Source organism: Falco naumanni, chromosome 5 (assembly GCF_017639655.2).
Source record: "Falco naumanni isolate bFalNau1 chromosome 5, bFalNau1.pat, whole genome shotgun sequence".
Lineage (NCBI taxonomy): Eukaryota > Metazoa > Chordata > Aves > Falconiformes > Falconidae > Falco > Falco naumanni.
The window spans coordinates 82,418,014-82,432,279 of record NC_054058.1 but is presented as its reverse complement, the minus strand read 5'-3'; the positions used below and the strand labels follow the sequence as shown (position 1 = coordinate 82,432,279).

General features: G+C 44.0%; 1 protein-coding gene and 1 long non-coding RNA gene across 5 annotated transcripts in view; both read left to right on the top strand.

The window, feature by feature from the left end:
* Nucleotides 1-8,760: 8,760 nt before the first annotated feature.
* The window catches only part of TSPAN12 (tetraspanin 12), a 45,249-nt gene continuing 39,743 nt past the window's right edge, over nucleotides 8,761-14,266 (top strand). Inside the window, exons 1-2 of one of the 4 annotated variants that reach the window (XM_040596845.1) lie at nucleotides 8,761-8,916; nucleotides 9,335-9,471. In XM_040596845.1, coding sequence (XP_040452779.1) covers nucleotides 9,406-9,471 — 66 coding nt within the window. In that variant the 5' untranslated portion in view covers nucleotides 8,761-8,916; nucleotides 9,335-9,405. Of the gene's footprint in view, nucleotides 8,941-8,991; nucleotides 9,472-11,318; nucleotides 11,344-14,266 lie in introns of those variants that run through there. The other 3 variants (XM_040596846.1, XM_040596848.1, XM_040596847.1) reach the window with 3 other exon arrangements.
* On the top strand, nucleotides 9,484-10,444 carry LOC121089542. The gene is made up of 2 exons (XR_005828252.1): nucleotides 9,484-9,845; nucleotides 9,962-10,444. It is a non-coding gene; the product is annotated as an uncharacterized LOC121089542 (long non-coding RNA).

Genomic DNA, 14,266 nt, shown 5'->3' with positions numbered 1-14,266 from the left:
ATTTAGGGCACAAGCAACCTACTTCAGATAATATACAGGAAGTAGAAAAAAAAATAGTGAGGAATTCACAGGCATCCTCTGTCCCATGAAAGATCATTTCTGATTCTGACTTTAATGAAAGCTAGTTACTCACTGACTGTCATAATATTAGCCTATTTTCTCACATGAAGAACACTTCATATTGCAGAAATGTGAGACTGATTACAATGTGAAGGAAAAATATGATAGCAAGCACCATCTCAGTCACCATTCTGGGGAGAAAAACAGTTTTGACTTATATGCCTAAATATATTCACTCTTCTGACCCTAAGTTCAAAGCAATGAAAACCTGCCACCTGATGATTCAAGATACTCAGTAAAATAAATGATGCTTTGAGAGGCATCCTTCTCATAAAGACTTTCCATGCCTTTTATATTTTTTGTTTAGATAAGTATCTTGGCAGGCATGTTACTTTGTCCAATACAGTCCTAGTTATCACATGTCAGAGTTAAAAAAGTCATGGTAAAAATTTTCTGTCTTCTAACATGGAAAAAGAACTTTATTAGATTAAAGAAAATTGCAGCCAGCCAACTTTCTTTTTTTTCCTTCTCTGAAGAGCTGCAGTCTAAAGCATCTTCCCTCCACACTTGCTGCCAGGTTTTGTATAATAGCAAAGTAATATATATTTCAGATATCTTCATATCTCTTGTTTTCTTTTTCAAGCCTCAGCATCCCTTCATCATTCTCCAGATTTTTACATTCTCCAGATTTTTATCTTACCTGTTCTTAATGTCATTGAATTTCCACTCATCTCTGTCATTTCTGTGTCCTGCTTTCTCCTGCATCACACTCAAGCCTCCAATGACAGTTTCAGAAGCATTTTTCGTGGGAACTGTAAGCCAGCCAGGGGGGGCTTTCACATCCAAGGAGAAGGGAACACCATTTATTTGTACTAAGGCACCTCACACAGCATAGCTCCAGGCTTTGTCATCAGAAGACTGGTGTAAGTGATCCAGACAGAGCCCTCACCTCAGACACTTCTTTATCTGGCTCCTGGATGACAGTCTCAACAGGAAGAAGAATCTGGGCAAGGAACTAAAACTTTGGAGGAAAGCCAAGTTTAGCAGCAGAGGGTATTTTGAAGCGGAGAAAGAAAAAAAGTGGAGCTGAAAGGAAGGATAAGGAGAAAAAGGAAGAAGGTGAAACGAATGGGAAGAAGGGGAAGACTTCTCCCCTTCCTGTAAGGCCACAAGGAAATTAATGATTGCTTAAGTAACCTCACATTTTGCTTCATCACCTCTAGTAAATTCTCTGCTAATTCTTAATGAGAGTTGATCTCTGATTGTCACACCTTTCAGACCTGGGACCTCTATTATGGAAGATAATCCCATAAGGAGATGTTTGATTAGATGGAACAGGGTGTGACAGCAACTCTGCACCGCAGAGCAGCTATGTGTAAAAGCAGTGTATTCACCTTAGCTAGATTCTCATCACGAGAACCTTTTCTGAAAACCCATTTCTTATTCACCCTGACCTCCCCGAAAAAGAACAGCCCTAAGAAATGGATGATTTATCAAACACTGAAAAATAAGGAAGTGTCAGAGTTAAAGATGCCTGCGAATCTTTAATCCCTTATTAAATTATGAAGCTAGCTTTAGTTATTCAATCACACATATTTTTCTCCTTGACCTCTGCTTCATTAGGTGCAAAGAATGTCCTGGTTAGTGTGTTCTTTTAGCTTCATTCAGCATGTGGTCTATGTACTTTCCACTATTCAGTCCCAGCTGTGAGGACATCCCCATATTTTCTTCTGGCCTGTTCTGTGGCTCTCATAAATGTGGCACATACACATTTCACAAACATTCCTCCCCACAACACTTCCCAGAAAGAACAGAGTTTTATCATCTCCACCCTACCGCTGGGAAACTCGGGCTGTACAAGACGAGCCTCTGAGAATTCACGCTCGTCCATCTGAGTAGTTCACAATGGGTAACATTTCATATTTTCAAAGGGCAGTTCCCAGTAGCTTCAGATACAGTTGTTAATGTTTAAACATTTCTGCAAATCAGCCTGTCAGATCTAAAGCTGGACAACAAAAACAGAGAACAAAATAATCACCTGGGAAAAATGTGATCAGAGGAACTTGCCACACAGCAACTCTGCCTCCAGTTCTCCAAAGCGGCTACTGTCTAGCGATGAGATCTCCTCCCTAAGGCACCAGGGCTTTATGATAACAAGTGTCACGCAACCTTGCTAACTAGCAGTGCTACTGGCACATCACAGATACTAAAATGTGCTCTTTGCTCATATAAAATCCCCTGTTGTATCTGAAAAGGAAGTGTGGGCTATAATAAACAGGACTCTGAAGATCGCTGTGCCTTTTCTCGTTTCTGGAGAAGTTACGAATGCTGAACACCTTGTTGTGGGATTTAACTAGAAGCAAACGCCTAGCAAAAACTCTGTGATTCCCATCATAACGTCAGGCACCATGTGTTGAAGAAAAGCCACCAGAAAACAATAGAGCAGATTTTGCAAACCGTCTTTTAGTACAGGCAAGATGTTTCTGTTGAACTGAAATCCATACTTACGGAGAGGGGAAGAAGACAATGAAAAACAGGCACTGGGAAGTGCCCTAGGATAAACAGCCAAGAAATTCATTCTATGGCAGGGATAAAACAACCCAACTCTGTATTTTTCAGGTCCTCTACCTGGACTCACCTTGGGAGTCACGTTAAAAAACACTGCTCTTTTAAATCCATAAAGTATTATTCTTCCCAAGCTCTACGACACATGGCTCACTGACCACATGACATTTTCTTGCTTGCCTCTGAGAAATTCACAGTTATACTGTCTGCTTAAATACTTTCAGCAATTAGCTCTGGTAGCAGCCTTTCATCTCTCACTGGCTGTGCATATTTTCTGGAATAGATGGGATTTCCAGACTGTCCTAACAGGGAGTTCACTCCTAATGAGCTGACAAACGCTCCTGCTAAGGATTCTCATCTCCTGGCTTGTGTAGCACATCTCAAGTCTGTTGACCTAGAAAACACACAGCCAGATTCATCTGTTTCTGATTATTGGATGCATCATTTCTGTTATTCCCAACATATAAATTTTGATATCAAGGACGTATTTTTCCAGCTGAATTTGGTTCTCACAACATTTGTTTGACATGCAGATATTTATGCATTTTTATACTTAAAAAAAAAAAGACTGAAAAATGTGAGTTGTTCTTTTTCATTTAGTATTAAAAGTAAATTTGAATCCTCTCATTTTTCATTTTTTCAGCTGCTATACAGTATATTATTCTTATTTCACTCCCTTCTTTTTCTCTTTCCAGATGCCCTGACTCGGAAGAATCCATGGTCACCTGTACTTATATCCATATTCATCTTCACGGAGAAACACTGAAATACACTGTGACGGATGGATTGCTAGCTCAAAATGCACTTTGTACGAACTATATGTTGTGTGTTTTGTTAAGAAGGTTTTGCTGGCTGTGAAGAGGGAGGCTGTTTGCCTTGCTGCTGCTGTGGTCCTCTAGTTAAGGAAGAAAGAGGAGAATGCTCACCAGCCAAAGGGTGTCCCAGAGGAGCTTCTAGAGGGACACTCATGGCCAGGACAGGAGACAGAGGGGAAAGAGGTGGAAACATAGGCTTAGAGAGTAACACAGGTTGGAAGAGACCAGCTATGAGGTCAGACCACGTTGCTCAGGGATTTATTCATCTTGGGCTCTGCAGTGAAGCCTGTGAAATGGTAGAGAGAGAGAAAACTGTCCTAGAATCCCTCCCGTCAAAATCTGCTGAGGTGTTATGTTGGAAGAAGGGTTCGCCGGAGTCAAGAAGACGCTGAATATGAGTTATGCATTTTGCTCAACTTTATTAGTTTCTAACACTACTTATATAGAACCGATACACATGCACATTCGTAAAGCAGAAATATAATGGGTTAGTAGTCTCTAAACATGCGTGGTTCTCACACCCCTAATTATCATGACTAAAATAAGCATTCTATCCATGTAGCTAATTGTGTTGCTGTGCTTCAGCCCGATAGTTTGTTACTCCCTATATTCCCATACCGGTCCCTATCTTTCTTGGCCCTGCACCTGCTTTCCCAGCAGCTGTATCTTGTTACAGCCACGGCCTGTTGGCACAACATAATTACTTGGTCTCAGGATTCAAGAATAGCTCAAGGCTACCTTTCTTGTTACCTTCAGCACAGCAACTTCAGTACAATTCTGATTACAGGCCTATTCTAATACCAGGCCTGGATTGTGCAGATCTTCAGAGATTCTAAGGCCATGCTTCTGCAGCCATTCTTCTACAGTGTTATTTCAATTAAGGGAGCCATGGAAAGCTGCTGAACTAGGAAGCAAGGGAAGCTTTTCTGCAAGAGTCCATTAAAAACCAGAAGGTTTTCAAGACTATGATTTTAATCTCTACTCTTTCGTAGTTTATTTATTTCAAGTGCTACCTTATTCCAGACTGTTTTTTCATGTTCGAGTAAAACCAAGCTTTAGAAACCAGAAGAAGTTGGTGTCTGGGTGACTTTTGATGTCTTTATTTCAAAAGAAAGAAGGGCACTTCTACCTCATGACCATGAACAATTCTGGGTCCTGATATAAGCACAAATTTACTAGAGAGGTTGTTCCTGAGTGAACTAGTACACCTTCAGTTTTTACAGATATACTTGTGTATCTGAGAATTTTGTTGTTAAACAAACCTCCATCCTGCCTTTGACATTAATATTGTCATTAGGAAGGGGATATTCATTGGGCAGACAGTCATAACCAGTGCTGAGGACCAGGCAAGAACCAGGCTTAAAAGAAGCAAGGCAAACCAGACCCCAGAGAAGTTAAAAAGGGTATGAAGCAAAGAGCAGGAAAAGGGAAACATGGACAAAAGGGCTCTAGAGTAAACAGCTCAAGGAGCAAAGGGAAAGAAACTAAGTCAGAGCCTAGCCTGAAGAGCAGACAGACATGGAATGAAGCTGAGAAGGAGCTAAGCTAATCAAACAGGACCAAAGTACAGAATACTATTACAGTGAAGTAACACGCTGAGAAAACAAGACCAAGTGGTGAGATGCCTACCTGAGACACTGATCAGCTAACAGCTAGCTTCAGAAATCCATCCTCAGAGGTCAGTGTTGGCACAGTTAATCACACAAATTACTCATTGAAGACAGAGGCCATTTATAGAACTTGCCTACACAGGCAATACCTGGCAGGGGCTTGCAATTAAAAAGCTATGTATAAAAAAGGAATGGCGTAAGTAGCCACAAAACTATGCAAACACCACAAAAACAAAAGGGATCACAGAATCTCCACATCTAACGGACAGTGTGGCTGGAACAAATGTATTAAAATTAACTCGTTATGAATTGCCCTGGTGCTATCAAAGACATTTCTAGCTTAAACAAAATTTTGTAAGTAAATTTCTACATGAGCAGTTAGCTTATTAGTGTAGACCAAGGTGAGTAGATACCATACAGAATTAAAATGAGTATGTACAAAAGCACATCTGCACATATGTTCCTCTGTTCAGTACTCACCTGAGTAGTTTTAAATGTAATGGCAGCATATAAAGGGAAATTACTTCAACTCATTGCTTTTCCTATGATAAAGTTTCCTGCACCTTGTATCAAGCAATAACCACCTATAAATTTACACACATGCCTAATGGTATTCCACTTGATTAGGCTACTCATGTTGTTTAAATTAAGGACACTTGCAGCTATATGCTGGATGGGTGTTTTTAATATCCACTCCTCTTCTAGTCAGGTTTCCTGATGAAGAAGGACTTATGAGGTCATACTGTAGTATTCATGCAGACATGTTTGTCAGTCCACACTCTTCTAATAGCTTTTGAACCTGTTGACCATTTTCAAGCACACATGACAAAAAGGAGCTAGCTTACAGATATTAAATTTCTATACATCAAATTAAAATAGTTAAGCAGAGGAAAGAGATTATCAGAGCTATCTGTGTTTCCATTTTCTATTGATGGAAATGCTGTATCATATTTAAGTCTACAGAATTCATATTGGAAAACTATTGTGGATGCCCTGTCACAGAAAAAGGCTTCATGATTTGTAGTTTATTAGACATCAGAGAACCCAAGCAGACAATATCAATCCACAAGGCTTCAATAGCTTCCATGCTCATAAGTCTCTGTGCTGCACATTAAAGAAGCATTACTTGCTAACAGCAAACTCTTAGATCAAAAAAGTATAAATATGAAGAGCTTCACCTTCAGTTTGTAAAAAATATTCCCGTCTTGCTCTAAATAAAATCTGAAGTATTTAATTTAATGGAAAACAAACAAAAAAAAAAGTGTACTGAAGCAGCATAGTAGTTTCCCTGATTTTTTTGGGGGGTGATCAGCTAATACTTCCAGTTTAGTTACTGTTTTGAATGCATGGGAACTTTCTGTGCATTTCTTTCCCAGTGATGACATCATGGAAATTTCACAGTTTGACAGTCTGGTAGAAAGCAGTATTCCAAAGGGACCTTTCTCTGGGCCCTATGGTATCTGGCAGACATTCATAAATAGGACCTGCTTTCTTTAGGTTTTGAGCAAAATCTCTTCGGGACAACTAATGATTTTAGCTAACAGCAAAATGATAGCAAAATTCTTTAACCAACTAGGGGAACCTTTTTATGTTTGTGGTGGAGTTATTGTATCAGAATTTCAAGAAATTAGTCGGAGAGCATCTTATGACCAAAGACCTCCAAGAATGAAAATTCAGAGAAATAAAATCTTGAAGTGACATTTTTAGTAAGCTTTTTAACAAGAGAACCATTTTCTTTTTCTTTGCATCAGATTCCTGATGCACTGGGAATAGTTGAGCTCTAAGCCAAAAAATATTTGAAACAAGTAAAAGAATTTCCCATTTTCTGTTTTAGGTATGTTTCAAGAAAAATCACCAGATGTAAGATAACTGAATATTTTTGTTGTGCATTTTTTATAAAACCTTGCTCAGGTAATTTGTTTTCTCCCAAGGTACAATCATGAACACAAACATGCCAATTATAATTAATTTGGTTTATAACAGACTGTATTGTCCTCAGACAAGGCTGGAGCTCAGTTGCAAACTGACACTGTTTTTGTAAACTGGCATGGGTTCACCGAAAATGCCGTACCTGTGCAAGATCTGTCTTGCTGACTGTGTTCAAGCAAAGTCTTCAGTAATAAGAGGAATGAATGGTATGTAAACAGCACAATGAATGTACAATGCCACCTTTTAACAGCATCTGTCTTAGCACCCTTTGCTTTACTTAGGTTTGGAATTAGCAATAGTCACTGCAGATTAGAAATGTGGCATACTACACTTCCCGGAGGGGCTCTTGATTTCAGAAAAGAGGATCAAAATAGCAGTTAAAGCTTAGAAAATTTCAAGGAAGAAAAATCTTTGCACACCACATTTCTTGCAACATTCTTGAGTACTTTCAACTTTACTACCCTTTTCACTTCTATAAATTTGGCATAAAATCCCTGTTGCATGGGATTTTATGTCCATCCATGTCCATTTTACTTGCTTTTTAAGGGGGGATAAATACACCTGAAGAATCTGTCTGCCCCAATTCATTACTAATGCCAAGAAAATGTGGAAATTAAAGCCAAAGTGAGATTCCACCAGCAGCCTCAGTGAAAAGTATTTGAATATCTGGAGTTTGTGTGTTTTTTCAAGTCATTGTTTCTAGTGCTTCAAGAAACAGATTTTTCTTTGGCCTCGCAAGAGCTAGCTTTCATCTGTTACATCCTTTTTTCCTCTTTCCCAGCTTTCTCTAGCAGTTGTTAAACCAGTCTTCATATAAAGTGTAGTGAAGATCATTTTCCTCTTCTAGGTAAGAAACATTTTTTCAGTGTATTTTCTTCAAATTTTGGGGCCAGTGGCACAGCAACACCTTTGCAGGTATTCATGGGAAATTCTTTGCTAATCCACATGTAACTCTGTGTTTTAAACTGTAATTCTTCCTTTTGAAATATTGAGAGATATATACGTTGAAACAACACTTTAGCAGATTTCAGAGATGGGATTACTTTTTCAGCTTAGTTGCGGTGCCTGTAAGGACTACGCACAGCATGGGGCAAATCAATGGCCGTTTTGCCTAAGTAAGTGCGGATTTTGCCAGTTTCTGGAATAATTTATCACCAATACAGTTGCACTTCTGTATTTGCTGCTGAGGGTGGGGAGCGGGGGACAGGCCCTCAACGACCAGGGCCGGGTTTGGTGTCGGCAGGTGTAATTTCTGACACAACAACGCCGAAAAGTCGGGAAAGGCCTGTGAAACCTTGCGAGCAGCCCCAGGTTGTGTGGGGTGTTCGCCACTCTGGACCAACGCGCCGCAGTTCGAGTGGGGCGTTTCACGTACTTCAGTTTGTCCGAACCCACGGCCTAACGTCTCCCCTGAAGGAATGATGCAGCCCAGGCCGGGTGCGGGGCTGTTGCCCCTTTGGGCTTTGCCCCACAGGCCGACAGCCACCGCCGCCCAGGCGGGCGCAGCTCCCCCCGCGGACACCCGCCGTCTCTCCCAGTGCAGCCGGCACACGCCCCGCGCTGCCATCGCCACTCCGCCCCGCAGGTACGCCGCCGCAGCCGGCAGGCCGCAGAGGGGCCGCCGCTTGCCCGCTCCCCGCCGCCCGCCGGGCCCGCCCGCCTCACCCCGCGGGGCGCTGCCAGGGCGGGAAGCGCGGCGGCGGCGCTAGGACCCGGCGGGCGCGGGCGCGGGCGGCGGCGCATGCGCGGCGGTGTGGGTGCCGCTGGCCGCCGCCGGGCTCGGCGGAGCGCTGCGGGCGGGGCGGAGGGGCCGGGGGCAGCCGCCGGGTTCTTCGCCTCAGTGCCCCGCTGGAGGCTGCGCCCGGCCGCCGGGCATGGGCGCCGCGGCTCCGTGCTGCGCTGCCTCGCCGCGTCCCGATGAGTCCTCGCCGGAGGAAGTGAGTGAGGGGGGCGGCCGGGCGGTGAGTGGCCGCTGTCCCCCGGCCGCCCTCCCCGAAGCGGCGCGTCCCCGCTGCGGGGCGGGAGGAGACCGGCGCCCCCGGGCCGTGCCCCCGCTGCCCTCAGTCCCGCTCCGCCCCTGGGGCATCTCGCGGCTTCTCCCTTTTCCACGGTTTCATTTTTATTAAGAAGCCCTCGCCCATCGCTGTGTCCGGGAGCGGCGGGCGCGGCGGGAGGCGAAGGGAGGCTGCGGGGGGTGGGCGGCCGGTGGGCGCTGCGGGGGTCCCCGCGGAGCTCGGCCACTCCCGGCGCAGGGTTGCCCCGCGGCTCGGCTCGCCTCGGCTCGGCACCTCCACCTGCGCGCCGGTTCCTCGGCGGGGGCGACCCGCCCGACCCCTCTCCGCTGCTTCCCCGCAGGGCGCTGGCGGCTCGGCCTCGGGAGGGAGGATGTGGTGAGAGGATGGGGCTGTCTCCCGCGGGGGCTCGCCATGGCCAGGGAGGACTCGGTGAAGTGCCTGCGCTGCCTGCTCTACGCCCTCAACCTCCTCTTCTGGGTGAGTGGAGCGACGCGGAGCGGCCCGGGCCGGGGGCCGCCGCCGCCCGGGCAGGTGGCGAGCTGGCGGCGTGGGGCCGGGGACACGGCGGCCTCTGGGCGCGGGGCTGCCGCAGGGGCAGCCGGGTCCCCCGTGCCAGGCAGCTCCTGTAAGGGCGTACTGATCGCTGGGGGAAAAAAAAAAAAAAGAAAAAAGTGTTTGGAAAGCAGTTGCAAGTAAAATTAGATTTGGTATTAACCTAGTGTTATAAATACATGTGTGAATTCGTGTACCTATAATACGGAGAGAGGGAAATATTCACGGGTGCTGTGGCTTCCTGACTGGATGAGTTTCGGAGCATCCTGTGACCCAAGCTGAACTCTGAGCTCTTGCAGGTATCTGATGCTCTGCGAAGGCCTTGCCCAGAGTCTCTTTTGTGCTTTCAGCTGCCAGATCCTAACTGGCAGGCAAGGCCTGGGGTGATTTCTTTCTTTTGTTTTCATCACTTCAGTCAAAGCTGTGTTTGTAGCAGCAGGGCTCCTTTCTCTATAGCAAAAGTGGGTGTGATCGGCACTTGCTCCTGAAGTTTCACAGCTCTGGACAAACAGCATGATGGAGATTGCTCAGACTCCTTACTCACTTGCACCAAATGAAATCTGCGTCGCCTGAATATTTCACATTTATGCTGAATAAGTGTAAGGGGATGAACTGGCAAAAGGCATGGCATCACACAGCTGTTCATGGTGGCAGACCCCTGAGGTGCAGTAGACTTGAATGACACTGGGATATTACATGGGCTGGGACCAAGCTTATTTTATAATGGAATTGAGATGAAGTCCCATGATCACTGAAAATTAGGTGGAAATCAGAATATGAATGAGAGAGAAAACCGTGAAGCAGCATTTGGTACAGAATGGTAGTTTTTATATAAAGCAAGTGATCTGAAAATCTTTTGTATGTAGCTTTGTATATTGGGTTTAATAAAGGTGAAAAATAAGTTATTTCTGTAGTGAGTGTAGGAATAAAACCCTTTGATAGGAGATGAGGAAATCTTTATTTTAAAAAATGATGGGTATTTTTTTCTCACACCATACATGGTTTTCATTGGATACGGTACAAAATGTGAAATCCTGTATTTTCTTTTAAGGTGAAGGTTGCCTGGGTTTAACTGACCAAAGTTCAACTTTGGATTTTTGCACGTGTGCTGTTAGAGTTGAGCGAATGGACATCCACATGGTTGAAAACACCCTGTCCTGCCATTTGCCTGTCTGCTGCTTTCCTCTGCTTCCTGTGATTCCTGCCTTGAGCTGCCCTATCTATCAGTTCCTACTCACACCTTAACTCACGGCTGTCTTTGTCCCCTTAAAGTTACTTTGCTCTTTTTCCCTTGCCCTCCATGCTTGTTGCCTGCTGTGTCCCATCAGATTTATTATTCAGTGACGGCTTTTTGCAGTTGAAGTAGCCATTTAGGTGGTACCCAGGTTATGTGTGAGGTTATACCCTCACACTGTCTGTTGCATGGTGATGGAGGCCTTAATGCTGGAGGAGAGTGCTTAATTTCTCATCCAAGATGCTTTCTCTGTGTAGGAAAGCCTGCCCTTATCTTTGGGGGGGAACTAGTGCATTGTGTTGCAGTTCTCTAGGGAGATCAAGGTTTCACCTGGGAGGTGTGAAAGTGTCTACTCTCTTTGCTCAGATTTTAAGTTCCTTGCCATGTCATATTGCTCCTTCTTCTTACTGTTTTGTTCATGTGTTTTTCTGTTGTGGCCCTCAGATACGGATCTACACAGCACCTTTGAGCTTGGTAATGCAATAGCTCTAACCACGTGGTGCTGCTGTTAACTTTGCCCGTTCTTAATTCATGTCTAGATTTGGTTTAAAGCATTCATGGCTGTAAGTAACTTCTCATTCTTTAGATTTTGTTCCCTTTAAATAATGATGTCTCACATCACCCTCAACTAGAAAGTGTAAATTCCACCCCCTGTCGTATAGGAAAAAGAATCTTTTGAGTCTGCTGTGGTATGACAGATCCTAGGAAGGAAAGCAGTAACTTACCAGGCTTGTCTCCAAAATATGAGAAATGCCTGTAATTAATAATCTTCCTAGCTGAGTCTAGGACACTGGAAATTACACTCAAGCAGCTAAGTGAAATCTGTATAGTGCTGAAGCATGTGAATACGTAATTAAATAATGCCAGCATTGCAGATGACTTGCTTCACAGATGTTGCAAAGAGTTGAAGTTTTCTTCCGTAATGTATATAAAATTAAAGGTGTTGGAATTCAAGTGAAAAATCGGCTAGTCCATATGGAGTTCTATGCATTTTATAGAGCAGATGAGTGCAGTGGTTTGGTTCAAACTAAAATAAGCAAATAAGCAAAAAAACCCAAGTGTGCTAGAATTGTGTGGTAAGAAATAGGTGGGTGGGTAGTTGAGTGTATTGCAGTTGCATCAGACTTTGAAGGAATGTGTGTGTAAAAAACCTTCTTTCTGCTTCTTATCTGGTCCTGTTATTTAACAACTAAATCCAGATCTGCTACTAGCTGCTTGTTGTGAAATCTGCTGTATCTCTCCTCTGGCAGAGCTTGAATTTTTTCCTGTTTGGCTTAGTGGGAATTTTGCCACTGACTTTTTTGAGTATTGGAGCATGACCTGTGAGGCAAAGTTTTCTTGTGAAAAGTTCCCTTGGCAGCAGGTGCTTATGCACTGGTGTGGACATGGGGACCATGATTTCCCCTTGCTGCCACTCTTCCTTCCCTTTGGAAAGCTTTAGCTTGCTTATATTGGTGCTTACTTGGATAAATAAAAGCTCAGGTTATGGGCTGGATGTCAGGAGGTTTGATCAGCCACTTGAAAATGTGCAGCAGTGTTCCTCCTGAGAATGGTGGGTTCTGTCCCAGCAGGTGAAGACAAGAGCGATGCTGTGGTTCCAGGCTCTGTACAGATCTCCTTATTTGGGACACCAGTCTTGGAGGGTTTTTCACTTGCTCTTCCTTCCTTCCTTCCTTCCCAAGGGCCATTGCCTCCAAATGACTTCAGGCCTGTTGATAATGTGCCCGGTGTCTGTGTCATTTATCAGTATTTCGCTGGAAGCAATGAAGATGCGCAAACTGTGTGTTGACTTCTTAAAATCATGGTTTGGTTGAGAGTCCTGGCTTGGACAGGGTGACACTCTCTCGTTGTTTCACTGTAGTAGTGTCTGACAGTAGGTCTAACCAAACGTCGTATAAAAAGGATTGCTTTCATCTCCAGGCTGGGGGCTGAAAGCTTTTGAAGTCCGGACAAAAACTGTGCAAGAGCCAGTAGTCACTGTCTGGTAGGGTCTGATGGTCAGTCTCCTAGCAGGGAACATCTGAAATGGGCTTCAGGCGTGTCCTGTGTGCAGCTGTCCCAGTGTGTGTATGACGAGACTCCGACATTTGTCATTGCCAGCCTGGTGAGTGCCTCTGAAGCTCCTTAAGAAGATGTTACACATTAGAGAACTGGCCAGTCTGACCATTAATATTGCTGAAAAACTTAAGATGGGGATGGTTGCCACAGCACACTGGTGTCTTCATAATTTGGTTGCTGGCAGAGCCTACAGCAGCAGAGAAGTGAGAGAACCTTATCAGTCACTCTGCTGCCATCCTTGTAGCTTCTCCAGAGTGTTACTCTTAAGTGTACAGCTGTATGCTATCTATTTGGAAAGAAAGAATTTATTTTTTTTTTACTGGGCTCAGCTGATGAGCTGTGATGTGGAATGGTAGACAGGGTGATATACCTGTGTGTGCATGAGAGGGCGGAAGGCAATTTTGTTTGTCATGCGTTTTGTCATTTTTGGGCTGAAGCCTGCTTAGATGTGAATAATTCATAAGCAATCAACTGGAAACCTAAGGCTCATAATAGTTCATCCCGTTTTGATAATGGACCAATAGATGTACTGCCTTTACTGCTCCAGAAAAGTACTGGATTTGTGTGAATGGATTGGTACTTCTGGAGCTGCAACTTGCAGCAGATCTTGAAAGGAGTTTTCTTCTGAGGTGGGAATAATTTGTTGTCAGTGCTCTAATTGTTGATTAAGTGGCTGACTGTGGTAATAGACCTGATGATACCATTCTGGAAGCTGTTTCCAGGGTCAATTGAATCATGCATCTGACTTCAAGATGTCTCAAAGCAACGGGAGTTGCAGTTTCAGCACCTCCTCAGCCTTCTAATTTCATAAGGGTTTTTTTGACAGTGCCGTGGACAAGAAATATCCTTCAGACTAAATTCCGCAGTTAACATTTGGTTTCATTCTGTTATACTCAAATATAAATAACCATAATTTCTTAAGGTAATTTATGAAACTAAAATAACACAACTTGATGCCTGCAGGTATCTCACCTCATGCTTTGTAACACTGCTATTTGCAGCATATTACATTCTGGACAGCCTAATAAAAAGGGGGGGACCTCCAAAAATGGGTGATTTGGTGTTTTGTAGCGAAGACTTAGTGCTTAACTAAGCAGATTAACTTAGGGGTGCTTTAGAGAAGACATGCCTACTACTGCTTCCTAATTTTCTGTTCTTAGTGGCAGTACTGGTCTTTATTATCTCTAGATAGCATGTGTGTCAGGACTTAGAGAAATTTAGTTTTGGTAGTTCTACAAATGTATTTTAGGCAGTTTATGAGACAACAGGGCCTTTCCTTCTGGTAGGGGTTTTCTGTATCAGCAAGCTACTGACTCTGTTCCAGCTCAGTAGCGGTCTTGGATGTAAAATGACTATCTTCGTTCATTTTGAGCACTGTGTAACTTGTCCTCACAGAAATCCTCCCTGCCACATTTTGCAATGTTGCCA